This window comes from Schistocerca piceifrons, chromosome 1 (assembly GCF_021461385.2).
Source record: "Schistocerca piceifrons isolate TAMUIC-IGC-003096 chromosome 1, iqSchPice1.1, whole genome shotgun sequence".
NCBI classification, from domain to species: domain Eukaryota; kingdom Metazoa; phylum Arthropoda; class Insecta; order Orthoptera; family Acrididae; genus Schistocerca; species Schistocerca piceifrons.
In genome coordinates this window covers 532,080,492-532,103,617 of record NC_060138.1, presented here as the reverse complement: position 1 = coordinate 532,103,617, position 23,126 = coordinate 532,080,492, and the positions used below count along the sequence as shown (strand labels likewise).

General features: G+C 39.4%; 1 protein-coding gene across 3 annotated transcripts in view; it reads right to left on the bottom strand.

Annotated features, from left to right (window-relative positions):
* Positions 1-23,126, bottom strand: part of LOC124798840 (WD repeat-containing protein 35) — a 183,251-nt gene that overhangs the window by 83,414 nt on the left and 76,711 nt on the right. For all 3 annotated transcript variants that reach the window (XM_047262374.1, XM_047262381.1, XM_047262389.1), the window contains 4 exons: positions 21,313-21,478; positions 20,777-20,922; positions 3,362-3,580; positions 2,758-2,899 (listed from right to left, as the gene is read on the bottom strand). In XM_047262374.1, the coding sequence (XP_047118330.1) occupies positions 2,758-2,899; positions 3,362-3,580; positions 20,777-20,922; positions 21,313-21,478 (673 nt within the window). The remainder of the gene's footprint in view (positions 1-2,757; positions 2,900-3,361; positions 3,581-20,776; positions 20,923-21,312; positions 21,479-23,126) is intronic.

Below are 23,126 nucleotides of genomic sequence, written 5' to 3'. Positions count from 1 at the left end.
TCTCTCTCTCTCTCTCTCACTCTCTCTCTCTCTCTCTCTCTCACACACACACACACACACACACACACACACACACACGCAGTCTCTGGCAGATGAGGCTACACTACAAGCAGCAGCAGAGCATGATGGGAGAGGTAACTGGGTAGGGTTAAGGAGGAGGTTGTGGCAGAAAGGGGGAGGGATAGCAGGATAGGTGTGTGGGATGGTAAAGTGCTGCTGGGGAGCCTGCAGGGTCAAGGTGGAGAGAGGGAAGGGCAGCTAGGTCTCAGTGGAGTTGAGGGGTTAGACGGAGGGTGAGGGAGAGATTTTTTTTGGGGAGGGGGTTGTGGAAAAGGAGAAAAGTAAAAAGACTGGATGCGTTGGTGGAATAGAGGGGTGTGTAGTGCTGGAGTGCGAACAGGGAAGGGGCTAGATGAGTGAGGACAATGACTAACTAAGGTTCAGGTTAGGGGGTTATGAGAACACAGGATATATTGCAGGGAGGGTTCCCATCTGCGCAGTTCAGAGAAGCTGGTGTGGGTGGAAAGGATTCATATGGCAATATGGCACAGGCTGTGAAGCAGTCATTGAAATGAAGAATGTCATGTTGGGCAGCATGCTCAGCAACAGAGTGATCTAGTTGTTCCTTGGCAACAGTTTGTCAGTGGCCATTCATGCGGACAGACCAGCTTCTTGATTGTCATGCTCACATAGAATACAGCACATTGGTTGCAGCTTAACTTGTAGATCACACAATTGGTTTCACAGGTAGGCCTGCCTTTGATGGGATAGGTGAGGTTTGTGACCAGACCGGAGTAGGTAGTGGTGGGAGGATGCATGGGACACATCTTGCATCTACGTCTATCACAGGAATATGAGCCATGAGGTAAGAGACTGGGAACAGGGGTTGTGTAGGGATGGACTAGTATATTGTGTAGGTTTGGTGGATTGCGGAATACCACTGTGGGATGGGTGGGAAGGATAGTGGGCAGAACATTTCTCATTTCAGGACATGGCGAAAGGTAGTCAAAACCCTGGCAGAGAATGTAATTAAATTGCTCCAGTCCTGGGTGGTACTGAGTTATGAGGAGAATGCTTTTCTGTGTCGAGGCAGTGAAACTTTGGGAGGTGGTGGGCAACTGCAATGATAAGACACGGGAGATTTGTTTTTGTACAAGTTTGTTATGATAATTAAGGCCTGTAAAGGCCTCAGTGAGACCCTTACTATATTTTGAGATGGACCACTTGTCATTGCATTTGTGGTGACCATGAGTGGCTAGGCTGTATGAAAGGGACTTCTTGCTATGGAACAAGTGGCAGCTGTCAAAGTGGACCTATTGCTGGTGGTTAGTAGGTTTGGTATGGGCTGAGGTACCTCTGTGTCTAAACAGTGAGACTTTGGGAGGTGGTGGGTGACTGGAAAGAGAAGGCATGGGAGATTTGTTTTTGTACAAGGTTGGGAGTATAAAATAAAGGCCCCAGAGAGCCCCTCAGTATGTTTCTGGAGGGACTGCTCATCACTGCATAGACCTAGTAATAGACTTAAATGCAAGACCTGTCCCATACATCCTCCCACCACCAATTACTCCACTCCAATCACAAACATCACCTGTCCCATCACAGGCAGGGCTACCTGTGAAACCAGTCGTGTGGTCTACAAATTAAGCTGCAACCATGGAGGTGCATTCTATGTGGACATGACAACCAACAAGCTGAAACTTCCTGGCAGATTAAAACTGTCTGGCGGATCGAGACCCGAACTCCGTACCTTTGCCTTTCGGGGGCAAGTGCTGTACCGACTGAGCTACTGAAGCACTTGCCTGCGAAAGTCAACAGTCTCGAGTTTGAGTCCCAGTCAGGCGCACAGTTTTAATCTGCCAGGAAGTTTCATATCAGTGCACACTCAGCTGCTGAGTGAAAATTTCATTCTGGAACCAACAAGCTGTTTGTCTGCATGAATGGCCACTGACAAACTGTGGCCAAGAAACAACTAGACCAACCTGTTGCTGAGCACATTGCCAAACATGACATTCTTCACCTTAATGACCGCTTCACAGCCTGTGCCATATGGATCCTTCTCACCAACACCAGCTTTTCTGAATTGTGCAAGTGGGGACCCTCCTTGCAATATGTCCTACGTTCCTGTAACCCTCCTGGCTTCAACCTCTGTTAGTCATTGTCCTCCCCAGTCTAGCTCCTTCTCTGTTCCCACTCCAGCACTAAACAACCCTCTATTCCACCAACACATCCAGTCCTTTAACTTCCCTCCTTTTCTGCTACCTCTCCCCCACCAGTCTCTCCCCGCCCCTCTGCCTAACCTCCTAACAGCACCTAGGCCTAACTGCCCATCCCTCACTCCACCTCATCCCTGCATGCTTCCCAGCAATACTTCACTGTCCTCCACCCCTACCCTGCTATCCCTCCCCCTCCCTACCCCAGCCTTCTCCTTACCTGTACCCAGTTGCCTCTGCCATCATGCACTGCTGATACTGCTGCTGCTCATAGTGCTCTATTTTTGACAAATGCCTTGTTGGCCAAAAGCTTATTCTGTGACAGTCTTTTTGTTGTGCCTATCTGCAACCCAGCATCTCCACCATATGTGAGTAGCAACTATCCTTTTCATAATGTTGTTACACTCCATCCTCGATTTTCCACTGATTGGTACTTTTAATTTTATCATGTCTCTGTTACAATTGAGAAATTACATTTAAACAATTTTAATTGTTTATGTGACCTGCCTAGCTTTTATTCAGTTTGTTCAGCAACTGAATCACTTACTGTCAACAGGTGTACTTATAGCATTGCATAAAATAAGCCCGTATTGTCCTCCGTTGTCTATGTCATCAGCTCTTGTAGCAAGCACACAATGTTCACCTGAGGAAGCCACCCCGAGGAGCAGGCGCACATTTTTGTTATAGCACTGTGAACACAGACACCATATAAATAATCAAAACTGTCATAAAGGTTGAAATAAACACAAAAAACCTATACATTGGTTTTATAAACTATTATGACATAATTATAATTACAAAAGATAGCTTCATACACGATCCCGTGAAAATATATTTAAAATGACCGTTCAAAAGCTATCAGCTTCAGAACTCTTTGTGTAGCTTGCACTTCTATCTTCCCCCTTTTTGTATGCTGTAGTAACCTATCATACTTTTGGTTACATATATTAGATAAATATTCTTATGACGTCAATATGTATTTCATTTCCAGCAATATGATTCATCTTCGTAGGAAACTTAAAAGCAATACATACACTTTTTATCAGAAATATAATACCATTTACTGCATAAATAAATGTCTTACTTTAAAAGAATTAGAGTATTTAATTTTGTATGCTTCTGAGACATATAGAAAAAATTTGACAGTTTACCTCATTGTTCTTTGTATCCCAAAATGTTACAATGGTTCCAGGTCGATCAGGTCGATTGTAGCAATAAACAACTGTATTCTGGAAATACGTCCACTTATAGTCAGGTCGTATGTTAGCGAAATATATGAAGGAGTCAACAGCTAAGGCAACTCTGAGAGAGCCACCTTCCCATACACAACTATTCACCTCATGGCCAGGAATTTTAAGTGTACGGAGGTGCTAGAAATGGGGAAAAAATAGTTTAATTGAATGGCAGTCAAAAATTAGCATAGAAAAGTATATATAAATACTACAGTTAAATGTTTTTGCATAAAGTGTATTACAGAATTTTAAAAAGGACTAGCACTGTTTCGTAAAAATAAAATTATTATAAAATGCATGGAAATGTGCACTGATGTCACTGAAAACCGTATGAACCAAATAATTTCTAGCTTGAAATACAGGTTGCGGTCCATACTGACACATCCTTGGGCTATGTATGGCACACAGATGTGTGTTTACTGTGCGCCTTGGCACATAGAGATGACAACCAACAAACACGTAGAATACCTGAGTGGCGCAGAAGACAAATATCCCATTAGGGTTTTCCACAACCAGTTATAGTAAAAGTTCAAGCCTATCTCTTCTTCTGTTTTCCTTCCTCCACTGGTATTTCTCAATTTTTTTTATTTTGTTAGTTACTGTCTCCTTTCTACTCTATACATTACATTCTATTTTTCTTCCCATATGGCATTTTCTTCTCCCCTTCTACATCCAGTCTTATTTCTCAGTTTGGTTATTCTTGGATCTAAATCCAAGTGGCTGCAAGTTGGTCCAGAAGGTGGAAGTTTGTAACTCTGCACAGTAGATGAAAATAGATGTAATGTGCCTTCCTGATGACGGGTTTGGGTCCTGAGGTGCCTCAGGTAAGTGCATTTCTTCCCTGCATTATACCCTCCTTAAATTGGCAATATTTGTGAATGGCACTCGGCACCATCCTTTCAGTCTGCAAACATACAGGTTGGTAAGGGTCACCACAAGTCTGGCCACTCCATAAAACACAGACATGACATTACAGTCTGTGGCCAATCATTCTTTCCAACCACCTGGCACAAGAATCCTATTCTCACGTTAAGGTTGCTGGTGGTGTATGATGTTTTGGCTCTTGAACTCTTCACCAAGTTAGGTTTGGAGGCCTATGATTTGACCAGCCAGGTATGGTGTTCCCTACAACACATGCACTTTTGGGGCCCTGTACGGAAATACATCACCATCTTTGATGGGCAGACAATTTATGTCCAAGACTATGAAGCCCATATTATGTTCCAAAATTTTGATCCCCTTTGCCTTGAGGGAGAAATTACATTTGAAACTACATAGGTTGCAGGATGAAAATGCCCTCACACCAATCACCAATAGTTTGTTGGCCACATACATTGTGCAGGTCACAAAATTGGGCAGTTCCTTTGCATTGATCATGATTTTAAACCCATGATAAATGCCCAAACAGTTGCAGATCAATACTTGATATCCAGGGTGGAGGACATCATGGCAAAGCTGGCTGGGGCAAGATTTTTGCAAAGATAGATGTTTGGGAAGTTTATCTTCAGTTGCCCTTTGATGACTGGCAAAACACATCCTGATGATTAATACACCCTTTGGCTTAGTTTAGAACATCATTTGTCCTTCATGATTTCTAGTGCCCTGGGCACCTTCCAACACTACTTGGAGCAATTGACAAACAGCATCGCAGGAATGGCCAAATATCTGGATGACATTATTGCCATGCAGAAAGCCCTAACGGATCTGTTGTACAATTTGGAGAAGCTCTTTCAGGTCCTTGAAAAGACTGACTTAAAGTTTACCAAGGACAATTTTTTTCCCTACCAGTGTAATACTTAGGCACAATTTTTAGTGCTGTAGGCATCTGACGTATGCTGAAGCATGCTGAGGCCATCCAAAATCTTCTTTATCTCACTGATGTGAAGCAGTTGAAGTAAGTTGTTGGCAAATTGAATTATTATTACAGAAAATGTATTCCTCACACAGCAGCCATTGCACCATCTGTTACACAAGAATGTAAAGTAGATCTGGTTGCCCAGAAGCCAACAGGTGTTTTATGACCTGAAACAGCCACTGTTGAAGCCCACCTGCTCAATCATGTATGATCCTCAGAAGTGGCTGCAGATGTATCAGATTATGGGCTGAGAGCAGTCATCTCTCATAAGGTCAATGACATGTAGTGTCTCTTCACTTCCGCTTCCAAGACGCTAACAGCTCAATGTAATTATAACCAACTATGACTAAGGCCAACGTCTTCTCTTGTTAACTGATCATAAGCCATTATTATCTTTCTCTTACACATGGGTTCTAGCATATCTCAAAGGATGGCATGCAGCTTTCAAAGGTGGGCCACGTTCCTTATATATATATATATATATACTGATATGATGTTCAGTACTGTACTATCACTCAACATTTAAACGCTGGTGTTCTCCTTCATCTTTCAGAAGGACAGAACATATCCTTTTATACAGTACCAGAAGTTGGTTAACACTGATGTTAACTACATAGTGGCAGTGGTTCATTTCCTCATCCATCCCTCAGCTGGTTCCTGCCATTCCAGTACTGCAGGAGGTCTCACATTAGGCTGCCACATGTTGGCCATTACATAAGAAGTTCATCTACCTAGTGATAACAGTGTCATGAGCCCATGGTCTTCAAAGCTAAAGGTGTTCTCCTTTTCTAGCATGTTAATGGCAACAAACAGGTCATCATCCCCTGAACCCTTCACTGTCAAGTTCTCAACTCATCCATTAAGGATGAAGAGGCTGGCCCGAAAATATGTATAATGGAGGGACATTGATAGGGACATCAAATGCACTCTTGCTGACTAACAGTCCTGCCAATGCCACTAGGAGGCCCCACCAAGGAGATATTTCCAGTAGCCTCTGCCTACACAGTCGTGTTTGCGACTATATCTGAATACTGTGGATCTATTTTTAGGAGCTCAATGGTTTATTTTGATCAAAGCAGCAAATTTCCATATATTTCTTGTATGAGGCCCATTACTTCTTCCCAAACTTTTCTAGTAATGTCATGCATCTTCTCGATTGAAAAGTTGCTGACCAGTCTGGTCACACATATCAGGCCTCAATTTTGTTCACAAGACATGAGGCAATTCTGTAAGTTGAATGGTATGCAACATGATCAAATGGTAGCCATTCATTTGGAACCTGATTGCTTTGCTGAGCATTTTGTTCAGACTTTCAAGACAAAACAGCCCAGCTACAGCAGCCTTGGAATGGAACAGGCAACATTCCGTGCAACGAGTATTTAAGTACTCGCACCACACCTAGCCAGCTAGTTCCAGCTGTGGGCTGTCCCAGACGCTCTCAACCCTGTACATTCAACAAGCAGCCAAACTGACTACAAGTGTGAAGCCATCACTCTCACCACTGAACAGTGCCTCATTGGACTCGGCCAATAATGGACAGTAAACTTTCATGTGGACTTATTTTCTCTGTGAGGAACTTCCCAGTTGGACTTGGTCTCAATAAGATACTTTCTAGCTGTTCTAGTATGTCAGTGATTAATTAACTGCTCATTCAAGCACAACAGAACTTTTGTTTCTTTGTTTCAACTCTGAGAAGATTCATTCCGAACTAACTGCTGTATTCTGATTAACTCTATGCTCAGTGATTTAAATAAGTTAGTTTGTATTTGGCTACCTGGGAACACCTGTTAACATGTGTTGTTCCACTTTAGTGACAAGAAGCTGCTGTCTACGATTTCACTGTGGATTACCATAATGTCTGATATAGTGGATTTTAACTATCTATAAATCCATGACATTGACCAACCATGGCTGCCATTTCATCACATGTATTTGCAAGTAAGCTACTAACAGACTGCTCCTTTATCTGAAGAAATACTGTATATCTTCCATTTCTTGTATGACAAAGACCCTTTCACATTGACGGTTCAGTTTCTAGCATATAACAGTTCCTCCATTACCTCATCAATCCAATTAATGAACCAAACATAAGCTAGCAGCTTTGTTCTTCTACATAAAGGAGCATCTAATCAATTTCTCATGATACTGTGACATTACTCAATGTAACTAATCTCACCTAGCAACATGTTCAGTTTCTAACATTATACTGACAATTTCTTTAATTGTGTTAATACAAGTGTTTGCTCAAAAGTAAGTGATTTGTCAACCATGACAAACAGATGCTACACACCAATTGCAAACAGTCTTTCCTGAAGTTTCTGGTTAACAATAGGTGAACAAAGTGATACAAAGCTTTGTTGTTGAGTTCAAATTTTATGAAAATCATAAACAATCATTCAACAGAAAACTTATGCGAAATTTCAATTTTTTCATGACACTATTTCTTTAAACACTACCTGTAAATACTCAGCCTATTTCTGAGATGCTATTTTTTTAACAGCATCAAATGACTACCTTTTAAAGAGGCTTAAGAGACTGGAAAATATCCTGAAGAGTAAGACTGAAGTTATTAGACTTTAGCAGAATTGTAAAAAAGTTTACTCAAGCTAATGCTGCATGTGTTTGAAAATTCTACATATTTTTTATAATTATTCTTTCTTTCAAGAACAAGTCTGAAGAGGTGTGTGTGAACCACTATAAATGCAGTTTTGTTTGCTGGTGGTAGAAGGCTGGAACAGAAACAAGTTTAAGAATGTCTATATTACAAAGCACTAGATAATGATTAGTTCTCATGATGTTTCACAGCTCTTATGGTTACTGAAGTTAATAAATCCATCAAGAAGGCTACAAGAGTTTTTTATGTTGGCAAGAGCAGATAAGCAGTTGTTAGCATCCTATTCAGACAATGAATGGACATTATGCAACTCCACCAAATATATTGGTGAAATTTGCAGAACTATCGACAAGCGTCATTACACTAAAGTAAGTCCAGCGAGGGTGCTGCAAGGAAAACACAGTGTCTCAACCCAATCAGTTATGTGAGACCAACTAACCAGCCTATTAAATTCTGACTGGCCTTGAGATAAATCTCATTCTCTGTAAGTCTGCCAATGTCATGTTCTTATCTTAACTGATGCTTGTCTAGATGACTTTGAAAATGACATTATTCCACCTGGCTGTGTTTTAAAATATCTTATTTGCACTACTAGTTTTGGGCACTGTCCATTCTCATGTGCATCATTTTAATCTTGGTGTACTAAGAATGGACAGTGTCCAGAACTAGTCACACAAATAAAATGTTTTAAAACACAGGCTCCTGGAATATCATCATTTTTCAAATTTGTTGAGTCTGAGGGGTTCACCAAGAAGAAAGTGATCCGTAGGTGAAGACAATATACAAGGGTTGAATGAAAAGTAATGCCTCCACCTTCATTAATTGGGGTTGGATGGGAATATTCTAATAAATCAAATGCATAAATAATCCTTAGAATGTGATCTTTAATTACCAACATTCACTTTTCCGCATAATCACCAGCCAATTGGATATATTTCTGCCAACGCTGAACAAGTTTTCTGAAGCCATTACAGAAGAAGTTGATGCTGTTTCTGTAACCACAATCCCACAGTTACCTCTACCTCTTCATCAGAAGCATAATGATGTCCCCGCAGATCATCTTTCATTATCGGGAACAGATGGAATTCAGACGGTGCTAAATCTGGACTGTATGGAGGATGCCGTATGGTGGTGAGATTCAGTCTCTGAAGCTCTGCTGTGGTGGCACGTGAAGTGTGTGGTTTGGCATTGTCATGCTGGAAACATTTCCCTTTTCCTTTCGGACCTTTGTTAGCCATCATTTCAGAGTTTGCAGCATTGTGATGTAACACTCTGAATTTATTGTTGTTCCACGATCAAGGAAATCAACATGGATAACACCATCCGTGCCCCAGAACACTGTGGCAATGATTTTTCCAACTGAAGGCTGCATCTTGAATTTCTATCTCTGGGGCGAGTCTTTGTGTCGATATTGCATAGACCCACATTTCATCTCCGGGTCGTCATGGTGTACCCATGTTTTGTCTCCTGACACAATTGAATGGAGAAAGGCGTCACCTTCATTCTTGTAACATGAAAGGAGTTCCTGACAAATTTAAAGTCTGTGCACTTTCATTTCAGGAGTCAGCATCTGGGGTACCCATCGTGCACAGATCTTGCAATAGCCAAGCAAAGCAATAATATGACCCATACATTCTTGTGAAATGCCAATTGTGCTTGTAATTTCTCTCTGAGTGATACGGTGATCATCCTGAATCAATCTGTCACCATTTTACTTGTGAAACTTGGTGGATGCTGTCACAGGATGTCCAATTCTTTGTTTGTCATGCAGGTTTGATGTTCCCACCTCAACATCTATAAACTTACTCGTCCAACAATGCACAGTACTCACATCAACACAATCACCATAAACTGCTTTCATTCTGATGAATCTCCTTTGGGGTGACACCTTCTGCTGTCAAGAATTCAATGACTGCACATTGCTTAAATCATATTGACCAACTGTCTACGCAGAGGTCCATACTTTACACTGTAACAACACAACCGTTCAATGCTAAGGCTTCCTGCCAACTGGAGCTGCAGAGAAGAGGCTATGGAACAAGCCAGCACCTGCCGCATACCAATTCTGCCAACTGTTGAAGAGTTATGAAGATGGAGACATTACTTTTCAGTCAATCCTCGTATTTATGGATTCTGCCGGATAATGTCCTTACTGTTGTGTAAGTCAGCTACAGCTGTGTGTGAGATTCCTAGAGTGAAGTTAAACTTTATCAGCTATACCATGGTATTCTTTTTCATCCAAATGAACTAACTAACTAACTACTGCAGTGACTTCCAGCACTGTCTATTAGTATTGTCACACATGTGTTACTATATGGAAACTTGCCAGTATTCAGTTTAACCAGCACGTACGGTGAATTAGATAAGCAAATTCTGCGTATTTTCTTGTGACTCAGGACAATTATTTTATCTTATTGTGAACTTATTGACTTTTGTTTCATGTTGCAATGTACTTATGCAAATGTGATAAATAACTGTTGCCACAGAAGACTGTGTCACAAAAATTTAGTTCCTATTTGATGGTCACAGAAAAATTATTAGAAAAGTTTAAACTGATTGTAAATCACACTCTGGAAAAGTCTGTGCAAACTAAGCGGATTAAGGACAGAAAGGACCCACTGTGGTTTAGCAACAAAATTTCAGAAAATGCTCAGAAAAATAGATTGTTGCACTCTTGGTTCAAAAACGAATGCACTCTTGGTTCAGAAACGAATGCAGAAATGTCATAGGCAAAGGCAGAAATTTGTGTGGCTATAAAAAGATCAATACTGAAAGTATACTATAGTTTTCATAGTCATACATTAGTGAAAGATCTTTTTAAGAATCCTTGAAAATTCTGTTTCTACATAAAATTGCTAAGCTGCTCACAGTAGAAGAAAAGCTGAAATTACAATTTTGTTTTTAAAGGTCCACACAGTCATATCATCATTTAACCACCACACAAACTCCCAGACATCAATGGATGGCATCGAAATAGACATCCCAGACATTGAAAAGCAACTGAAAGAATTGAAAACAAATTAGTCACCAGGTCTGGATGGAACCCCAATGTGTTTTTACAGAGAGCACTCTTTAGTATTGGCCACTTCCACAGCTTGACTTTTATTACAAATATCTCAGCCAGTGAAAGCTACTGCAAAAGAGTGCAGGTCACTCTCATATATAAGAAAGTTAAAAGAATCGACCCATAAAATTACTGACCAATATCCTTAACATCACTTTGGAGAAAAATTCTTGAACATGTTCAAAGGTCAAATATAACAAAATTTTCTTGAGAGAGAAAAGCATTGGACACAGGTCAGAACAGGTCTAGAAAGCATTGCTTATGTGAAAATTAACCTGCCATTTTCTTGCACAATATCGTGTGAAACTTGAGTGAAGGGCAACAGGCAGATTCCATATTCCTAGATTTGTGGAAGGCATTTGACACAGTGGCCTACTGCAGACTACAAGCATATGGAATAGGTCATCAGATATGTGAGTGACTTTTTAAATAATAAAACTCAACACATTATCCTGACCAGTGAGTGTTCATTGGAAGCAAAGATATCATTGGGAGTGCCCTATGGAACAGGTCCACTCTTGTTCTCCATATACGACCAATGATCTGACAGATAGCATAAGCAGGGATCTGTGACCATTCACTAATGAGGCTGTAGTGTACAAGAAAGTGTCATCTTTGTGTGACTGTAGGAGAATACCACATGACTTGGACAAAGTTTCTTTTTGGTGTAATGACTGACACTTTGCTCTAACTGTGGATGAATATAAGTTAACGCAGATGAGTAGGAAAAACAATCCTGTAATGTTAAAATACAGTACTAGAGGTGTGCTGCTTGTCACAGTCAATTCAATTAAATATCTAGGCGTAATATTTCAAAATGACATAAAATGGAGCAAGCACAGAAGGTCATTTTTAGGGAAGGCGAATGGTCAACTTCAGTTTGGTGGGAGAATTCTAGTAATATGTAGCTCATTTATTAAGGAGATGACAAAGAGAAAAATTGTGATTGATTCAATAATTAAGGAGGGTTATAGGGCTAAACGGAGAGGTTATCAGTCCCGCGATTCCAAAGTTATTTGCAGAAGACAGAGAGGATTCACTAAAAGTGGATGGACCCAGCCAGAGGAGTCAAATTATAAAACAAGGAAGTTAAAACACACCAGTATAAGGCATAAAAGGGTAGCCCAAAACTAAAAACTGGAAAAACAAAGGGATAAAAGAGAGGTCTTTGCAAGGGGGACTGATCGTGGGTCTCAGACCGAGAAAACATGAAGAGGGGGCTCCAATCAGAACCACTCTGCCCCTGCTCCAAGAGTAAAGCAAAACCTTATATCTGAAAATAATAAACACTTCCACAGAGGAAATTTAGGACCAGTTCAACCCTCCATGAATCGTCCGCTAATATTAAAATTAAGGAATCTGGAAAACTATACATATTAAGAGGAGCCAAAAGAAGGGAACATTCCACCAATATATGGGATACCATCAGTCTGGCTCCACAAACACATTGTGGGTGTGGTTTGGTACACAAGAGAAAACACTGAGTGAGTCTGGTATGACCAATGTGTAGACAGAATAAGGCAGTGGACTCCTTCTGAGATGAGTGGAAGGGAGAGCGCCAAACTGCAGAAGACTCCTTGATTGTGCGGAGTTCATTACTCAGAGCAGTAGCACATTAGATTTCATTCCACTTTTGGGCAAAGAGAGATTTGACATAGATTTGCATATCCACTGCTAGAACCATGAAAGGGAATTGGGGGGGGGGGGGGAGGTAAGTATTTGTTGCTCTAGGCAGTTCATTCCCTGGGTTGCCCACATGACTTGGCACCCAGAGGGCAGCCAAGGGCGGAGAGAAGATCATGGATATCAGAGATCAAAGGGTGACAAGAGTAGCATCAGTCGATACCTTGCAGGCTACTCATGAGTTGGTACATATTAAAACACTGTGGAGAAAGGCCTGAGTAACAAAAAGGAGGCCCTGTGGATGGCTTGCAGCTCTGCAATGGACACACTACATGATCCTGGCAATAAATGGTGTTATAAGCCAGCAGGTGATGTGAAAGCATAGCCTGCCTTATCTATCATCTTATAACCATCAGTGTAGAAGATGGTGACACCCTGGAACTCTACAAGTATGTAACATACAAGATGCTGTAAGATCATAGGGGTGACAGAGACCTCAGGACGCTAAGAAAAATTATGCAGTCTATTCTTGGATACTGCTTGAGTATTTGGGACTCCCACCAGGTCGGATTCAAGGAAGACATCAAAGAAATTCACAGGAATTCTGGTAGACTATTACTGATAGGATTGATCAACAAGTGAGTATTACATAAATGCTTCACGAACTCAAATGGAAATTCCTGAAGAAAAGATGACATTCCTTTTGCAAAACACAATTGAGAAAGTTTAGAGAATTGGCTTTTGCAGTGTGATTCTACCACCACTAATGGACATCTCACAAAAAGAACTTGAAGACAAGATATGAGAAATCAGGGATCATTCAGATGCATATAGAAAATGAGGTTTCATTTGCTCCACTTGTGATTGGAACAGGAAAGGGAATGACTACCAATTTACAAAATAACCTTCAACATGTACAATATAGTGGCTTGCAGAATATGTATGTAGATGTAGATCAGTGGTTCTCAAAGTAGTCGGTACTGCTCTCCGGGTGGTAAGCGGGATCCAATGGGTGGTCACAGTACTTTGAGCTACTGTGGGAGACATAGCTCTGTCTGACCAAGTCCTATGGAGATGATCCAAATATCGGCATTGCTTCAGGTTTGTGCCACTGGTTGGTGCTGAAATCCATTGCGAATTGTCAAAAGAATGAATAGCATCCACTGTGAACTTGATGTACTATTTGTAGCTTAAAAGAAAATTATGTTCCTTATGCAGACTCAGTTGAACTGGTAGCATATTTAGCCTAAATTTCATACTATAGTCAAATTGCAGAAAAATAATGTTTCATTAACTTTTCTATCAAGCTCATTTAACATGCAGCTTCTAGTAGCCTGCTGAATGTACAGGATATATTTTTAAAGTTATTAAGAAGTGGGAGTCAAATGCAAATGTTGACAAATGTTAATAATCATAAGTCATAATTGTAGGACTATAGAGATAGATATTTGATGGAGGTTATTTCTCAATGACACTTATTTCAAAATATTTCAGAAAAGAAATGGCAGGTCCAAAGAAAAAAATGTAGACAACGTAACGTATAGTACCTGAAATATTTGTGTATACCAATGCCTGCAAAACAGCAGCTATGAATGTGCCTAATAGGTGAAAGATTCTTCTCTAATTAGTCCATGAGGTCTTGCAAAATAGCTAAACATCTGTGAAAGGCAGATCCTGACAAGGTGAACATGGATTTAAGCTTTTTAGTCCCTGCAAAATAAATTTGAGAAGCAAACATGTTTCACAATGGCCCACAACAAAGTACCGGCACTCTCTTGCACTATACAACATTTCATTGTTGCTAGCTAAATATGGACAAAAACATACAACAGGTGAGGGACTCATCCTACCAGCTGTTAGTTAGGTTCTGTGAACTGTTTTACATAACTCGTCACACGGCATAAGTGAGACTATTCAACTGAGTAACAGTTCTGTGCAAAGGCAAATAGATGAAGTGGATGATAATGTGGAAGACACAATATGCTCTGTCCTTAGAATGATAGATTTTGCACAACAACCTGATGAGTCAATTGTACCAGAGAGCGAATCTTTACTTTTAGTTTTACATATGTTTCATAAAGATGAAAGACTGGTTCAGAGGTATTATTTGCACGGCTACTAAACACACACACTAAGAGAGAATCAATAAATGGCGTTGTTGAACAACTCTTCAGAAAAAAGTAAATCCCTCATAGGAATATACTTTCTTGTGTATCCGACAGTGCATCGTCATTGGTAGGTCTCTACAATGAGTTTATTGCCTACTTGATGAAAGCTGTCACAGGTATGTTTAGAGTTTACTGTGTCATTCATCACCAACATTTAGTAGAAAAAATCTAAGGGGCTGCTTACACAACTTGCTTCCAACTGTCATCACTGCGATGGCAAAATTAAATCCCTAGCTGTCAGTAATGGACCTTTTCAGATGTTCTGTGGATGATGAAAATTTTGAATGTCTGCTTTTTCATACAGAAGTTTAATGGCTGTCAAAAGGCAGCTGTATTAAAAGGTTTTATGACCTCTTTGATATTGCTGTGGAGCTTTTCTGAAAGATAGTGTTTTTTGCACAGAGAAGAACTAAAAATGATCAGACATGATGTTGCTTACCTGTCAGAACTATTTCCAAAACTTGATGAAATTAATGTCCCTTTGCAAGGTAACTTTATCAGAGCCAAATCTGTGAGTTCAACATTTGTTTCAAAGCTGGTTTTTCAAGAGGAACCTAGGCTGTGGAGGGTTATACTGATTTCCAAGCCTCTAAGGCTTAGGTGAAAAGATTAACATTCATGCAAATGATCTGCATGTTTACTGTATTATATGAGAGTTCTGGATGACAGAACAATTTAATTATCTGATTTTGATGGAAATTCCAGTCTGGGTGATAAATCCATTTTCAGATATTAGGAAAGTGGGAGTTTTGGAGGAAAGAAATAATGGAGTTAGAAACTGATATTAACTTAAAACTAAAATTTCAGAAGTCTTATCAGGATTTTTGGTTGCAGAAACCCATCCCTTGTAAGTATCCTACAGTATGGAGAAAGATCAAGGCCCTCCTCCATCCATTCCCTCACCATATCACATAGAACATGGTTTTAGTGTGGTGGTGTGACTATTTTCAATGCAAAGATATAGCGTTCAGATAACTCAATGGGCAGATCTGAGGCTCTTATTAACTGATATCTCTTCATCAAGTCCATCCATCCCATTATGCTTTTTATGAATGTCAGTTCAGAACATTTCAATGCAAAGTCATTGTTCAGTTATAAAGCTAATCTCATTGCTTAATTTAAAATAAATTTCAATATTTGTTTTACAGTAACATGAGCCATTTTTCCATATTTAGACTTTAAAAATTAGTAATTGATAATTTAGGGTGGCACTGAGGATCTAGGATGATTAAGTGGGGCACTGAGGAGGAGTGCATTTAGCTAATTGAGCAGCAGTCTGAAAAAGTTTGGGAACCATTGATGTAGATGATAATGGCTAGGCCTACAATACATATGGGGTTATCCCAGACAGTCTTGGTATTTTAGGACTCTGTAGGATAGTGTTTTGGGTTGCAAAAATGTCCAAGGTTTGAGGATTTTATGATTGGTGAGAATTTTTTAAAAAATTTTGACCTATATGTTCAACATTGCACTTTTAAACCACAGTTTTTCACTTAGTCATTTGGACACACAAGAGGAACAATGTTTCTATGTTGTTTTTGTATACGACATAACCCATCTATAAGTTTTTGATCATTTTATCTCTAGTCATTTTTTGTCTCATCATTTAGAAATGTACAAAAGTAAATATGTGCTTAATGTCAACTTGCAACAGGAATACAAATATTTTTAATAGTGTAAGGAGAGTAACAATGAACATGTTTGTTGTGCACTATACACTAGAGAATCTTCTGTTGCACACACATGAAAGGGTGTTATTAAAGACCATGTGAAAACAGTTAAACATAGAAATGCTATTAATGCTGCTGTTTCAACAAACATAATAGTTTTTTTAAAGCCAAAGATGGAAATAACAGTGCTGCTAAAGAGGTTACTCTTTCATACTGCACTGCTAGACACAAACTCAGTTCCAAAACATCAGACTTCACATCTAAACTGGTTAAAAAGTTATGCCCTTAAATTTTCATCTGTTACAACCAATACCGAGATGACTATTGTGTTGTCAATTTTATGATGTAACTAAAACAAACAAACCATTTCCGAAAAAAAAAAGTTTTGTCTGTTGAAACATACAATCAAATAAATAAAGTTTACTGTCAGTAAACTGTTATGACTTCAAAGTAATTTCAAAAGTATGATCTAGGGTGCACCCAAAATATATGGTAAGCGTAATAAATATAGAACCACCAATAGGATGGAAAACTGCCAGCCTTACCTATGTGCTCTTTCTTTATTCTTGATGTTTAATTATTCATTGTAATTTATAGTGGCACAATATGTAACAGTCAAACACATGCTGGTGTTTACTAAGTCCATTACTCCTATATGTGGCTGTACATTTGCATTTTTTAAAATGTGAGACAAGGCAAACAGTTAGAGATGGGTAAAGGGTTATTGATGGAGGTGAACTAGGTGGACTAACATGCATTTGATAGTGGTGACGGATGTTTACAATCTTGAACTATGGTCTCTGTGTCCTATTTGTGAATCTAAATTTCTCTATAAGATGAATGGTGATATATTCCTTCTTGATTCACAGTTAATCTGCTCAAGATTTCCCATTGTTATGAATACTGCTGAAGTTAGAAAAGCTTCAGAAAGTTATAAACATTTTTAAAATAAAAAGTAAACAGACATTAGAACAGAAAACACAGAAATTGCTTTCAGTAATACAATACCATGAACTATGGACCTTGCCATTGGTGGGGAGGCTTGCGTGCCTCAACGATACAGATAGCCGTACTGTAGGTGCAACCACAACGGAGGGGTATCTGTTGCGAGGCCAGACAAACATGTGGTTCCTGAAGAGGGGCAGCAGCCTTTTCAGTAGTTGCAGGGGCAACAGTCTGGATGATTGACTGATCTGGCCTTGTAACATTAACCAAAATGGCCTTGCTGTTCTGGTACTGCGAACGGCTGAAAGCAAGGGGAAACTACAGCCGTAATTTTTCCCGAGGGCATGCAGCTTTACTGTATGATTAAATGATGATGGCGTCCTCTTAGGTAAAATATTCTGGAGGTAAAATAGTCCCCCATTCAGATCTCCGGGTGGGGACTACTCAAGAGGACGTTGTTATCAGGAGAAAGAAAACTCGCGTTCTACGGATCGGAGCGTGGAATGTCAGATCCCTTAATCGGGCAGGTAGGTTAGAAAATTTAAAAAGGGAAATGGATAGGTTAAAGTTAGATATAGTGGGAATTAGTGAAGTTCGGTGGCAGGAGGAACAGGACTTCTGGTCAGGTGAGTACAGGGTTATAAATACAAAATCAAATAGGGGTAATGCAGGAGTAGGTTTAATAATGAATAAAAAAATAGGTGTACGGGTAAGCTACTACAAACAGCATAGTGAACGCATTATTGTGGCCAAGATAGATACGAAGCCCACACCTACTACAGTAGTATAAGTTTCTATGCCAACTAGCTCTGCAGATGATGAAGAAATTAATGAAATGTATGATGAGATAAAAGAAATTATTCAGGTAGTGAAGGGAGACGAAAATTTAATAGTCATGGGTGACTGGAATTCATCAGTAGGAAAAGGGAGAGAAGGAAACATAGTAGGTGAATATGGATTGGGGCTAAGAAATGAAAGAGGAAGCCGCCTGGTAGAATTTTGCGCAGAGCATAACTTAATCACAGCTAATACTTGGTTTAAGAATCATAAAAGAAGGCTGTATACATGGCAGAACCCTGGAGATACTAAAAGGTATCAGATAGATTATATAATGGTAAGACAGAGATTTAGGAACCAGGTTTTAAATTGTAAGACATTTCCAGGGGCAGATGTGGACTCTGACCACAATCTATTGGTTATGAACTGTAGATTAAAACTGAAGAAACTACAAAAAGGTGGGAATTTAAGGAGATGGGACCTGGATAAACTGAAAGAACCAGAGATCGTACAGAGTTTCAGGGAGAGCATAAGGGAACAATTGACAGGAATGGGGGAAAGAAATACAATAGAAGAAGAATGGGTAGCTTTGAGGGATGAAATAGTGAAGGCAGCAGAGGATCAAATAGGTAAAAAGACAAGGGCTAGTAGAAACCCTTGGGTAACAGAAGAAATATTGAATTTAATTGATGAAAGGAGAAAATATAAAAATGCAGTAAATGAAGCAGGCAAAAAGGAATACAAACGTCTCAAAAAATGAGATCGACAGGAAGTGCAAAATGGCTAAGCAGGGATGGCTAAAGGACAAATGTAAGGATGTAGAGGCTTATCTCACTAGGGGTAAGATAGATACTGCCTACAGGAAAATTAAAGAGACCTTTGGAGAAAGGAGAACCACTTGCATGAATATCAAGAGCTTTGATGGAAACCCAGTTCTAAGCAAAGAAGGGAAAGCAGAAAGGTGGAAGGAGTATATAGAGGGCCTATACAAGGGCGATGTACTTGAGGACAATATTATGGAAATGGAAGAGGATGTAGATGAAGATGAAATGGGAGATATGATATTGCGTGAAGAGTTTGACAGAGCACTGAAAGACCTGAGTCGAAACAAGGCCCCGGGAGTAGACAACATTCCATTAGAACTACTGACACCCTTGGGAGAGCCAGTCCTGACAAAACTCTACCATCTGGTGAGAAAGATGTATGAGACAGGCGAAATACCCTCAGGCTTCAAGAAGAATACAATAATCCCAATCCCAAAGAAAGCAGGTGTTGACAGATGCGAAAATTACCGAACTATCAGTTTAATAAGTCACAGCTGCAAAATACTAATGTGAATTATTTACAGACGAATGGAAAAACTGATAGAAGCCGACCTCGGGGAAGATCAATTTGGATTCCGTAGAAATGTTGGAACACGTGAGGCAGTACTGACCCTACGACTTATCTTAGAAGAAAGATTAAGGAAAGGCAAACCTACATTTCTAGCATTTGTAGACTTTGAGAAAGCTTTTGACAATGTTGATTGGAATACTCTTTTTTCAAATTCTGAAGATGGCAGGGATAAAATACAGAGAGCGAAAGACTATTTACAATTTGTGCAGAAAGCAGATGACAGTTATAAGAGTCGAGGGGTATGAAAGGGAAGCAGTGGTTGGGAAGGGAGTGAGTCAGGGTTGTAGCCTATCCCCGATGTTATTCAATCTGTATATTGAGTAAGCAATAAAGGAAACAAAAGAACAATTCAGAGTAGGTATTAAAACCCATGGAGAAGAAATAAAAACTTTGAGGTTCGCCGATGACATTGTAATTGTGTCAGAGACAGCAAAGGACTTGGAAGAGCAGTTGAACGGAGTGGACAGTGTCTTGAAAGGAGGGTATAAGATGAACATCAACAAAAGCAAAATGAGGATAATGGAATGTAGTCGAATTAAGTAGGGTGATGCTGAGGGAATCAGATTAGGAAATGAGACACTTAAAGTAGTAAAGGAGTTTTGTTATTTGGGGAGCAAAATAACTGATGATTGTCGAAGTAAAGAGGATATAAAATGTAGACTGGCAATGGCAAGGAAAGCGTTTCTTAAGAAGAGAAATTTGTTAACATCGAGTATTGATTTAAGTGTCAGGAAGTCGTTTCTGAAAGTACTTGTATGGAGTGTAGCCATGTATGGAAGTGAAACGTGGACGATAAATAGCTTAGACAAGAAGAGAATAGAAGCTTTCGAAATGTGGTGCTACAGAAGAATGCTGAAGATTAGATGGGTTGATCACATAACTAATGAGGAGGTATTGAATAGAAATGGGGAGAAGAGGAGCTTGTGGCACAACTTGACTAGAAGAAGGGATCGGTTGGTAGGACATGTTCTGAGGCATCGAGGGATCACCAATTTAGTATTGGAGGGCAGCGTGGAGGGTAAAAATCGTAGAGGGAGACCAAGAGATGAATACACTAAACAGATTCAGAAGGATGTAGGTTGCAGCAGGTACTGGAAGATGAAGAAGCTTGCACAGGATAGAGTAGCATGGAGAGCTGCATCAAACCAGTCTCAGGACTGAAGACCACAACAACAACAACAACAATACAATAACAAGCAACTGTAAAAATAATTCATGCTTACCTCTCCAAATGGAGTAAAAAACTGAATTACATTGCAGTCTTTTGGTTCATTCTGCAGTTGCATGATTCCTGTAACTGCAATAATGCTGCCATTGTGATTCCAGCGACAACACACAGCTGCCATACCAGTGTCAATAAGCACAGGCACTATAGACATTAAAAAGAAAATACAGAGGAGATATTTGATTGTGCTCTCATTGACCGTATTATCAATTGAATAAATAAATATTCACATAATCTGTTGTATCACTTTATGCTGTTCATTTTATTCAGAAACGTCATAACAAATGATGAGAAATGATCAAGTTAAATGTTTCAATGTTACACATATTTGGATGACATCTACAATTGTCTTACAAATTTTATCAATAATACGATTTGTTGCTTCAGTCATGACTGCTTCAGCACAAATGGTGTTGTTTATAATGCTTTGACCAACTCTTCACTGACATCTTAGAATACGTTAAAAACAACAACAGTTGATAATGACAATTTCACATGAAAAACAAAGGGAAACAAAATAAGAGCTTAACTTACTGTCATCATTTTCTCCTCTCATGATTTGCATGCAGCCATTCTGATAACAAATAGCCAGAACAGGACAATCTTGATCAACATAGCCATAACGACCATCATACCAATCCATGCCCACAACCTGCAAAGGTCCTGGTATTGCTGGAAGGCAGTGGACTGTTAGTTTCATCTATGAAATTAAAACCAGAAAATGTTCACTGTCTGGGTGACTTCATGAATGAATCTCAACAAGTTAATGAAATCTTTAAAGAAAGAGAACTCATGTAGGTAACTCTACATTTTTATCAAACCAACTTTTATTTTCTGTTAAAATATCAGAACTTTGATTTCCTTTAAAGAACAGAGAGTGAGTGTGTGTGTGTGTGTGTGTGTGTGTGTGTGTGTGTGTGAGAGAGAGAGAGAGAGAGAGAGAGAGAGAGAGAGAGGAGGGGGAGGGGGGGGGGTCAGAAAAGTCAAATCATTGTGTCACAATAGCTCTACCCTATCCCCTCAGAGAACAATACACAGTACAAGCAAACAATGAAATTATATGAGCAAATACCTCAAAAACTACAAGCAATTTCCAATATTTTTTAGTCATTTGCTTCAGTACAGAGGGATAGAAGAATCACTGTTTTTTGTATTGTGGTCAAGCAATATAGAAAAGTAGATCAAAGATTCAGTTAAAATTACATGAAAAAGCATTGAGCAGTGCAGAGGCTCATAAAAATGGGGTTATTGTGGCTACTACAGAACTTTCTGTCTCTTTCTATTATCACTATGGTGAAACTACTTTTTACCAAAGAATTCATGTCCCTTGAGGTATATTTTCATTATGCATATCACAGGGATATTCTTGTTTCATAAGATAATGATTTATGCCTGTATCAGGCTCATACAGTCTATGTGGCACATTAAGAACACTGCAAGATCCACTCATCCTCAATACTGAAACACAAAACTCATTCATTCACACACCGTGTTCCATAAACCCCATGATGATGAAGAGTGCTGGCTACTTTTCTGTAAAGCACACTAAGAAGAAATTATGACTAGTGCAAATCTGCCCAAACTGATAAGTATGGTAATTATTTCTAGATTGCTTTAGACACGTAAATTATGAGAAAAACAGCTACTTAAAAAAAGAAAAGAAAATTCACTCCTCCTCCTGTGCTATTCAGCTAATGTCATTGTCCAATACTTCAAACAAAGCATTTACGTAACTTCAGCAGTCTACATAATGGAATAGTCAGGATCTATCTGACACAAATATTAGAATTACAGTGAAGTTAGTGTCTTGAGTCCAAGTATTCTAACACATTATTGAAGGAGCGGCTAATGAGATATTTTTTTCATTTGGTTTTCAAATACTTAGGGATGTTTATTATCCAGCCTGAGGTTCACTGGCAACCTGTTATACACTTTTGCTCCAGAATGTAAAACTCCATTCAGAACATTATGTAGCAATTGATAGTCTATATGAAAAGCATGAGGGCTGTTCAGTAAAGAATGATTATACTTGTTTTTGAAAAAAACACCATTATTCATCCAGATAATTTTGACAATATTTTTCAAAATTGTCTCATTTGGATTTGATGCACTTGCTCCAGCATTAACGTCATTCTGCAAAGACATGCTGGAAACAATTTTCTGAAAGACTTTTCAGAACTCTTTCAGAACTGTCTTGCACCTTTCACCAGTGCTACTGGTGATGGAAACGCCTCCCTTGAAGATGTTTCTTCAGAATAGAAAATCCGAATGGATTATGGGGGGAAGAATGCATTTCACTTTGATTTTTGCAACATATTCAGTAGCAGCACTTGCAATATGAGGCTTTG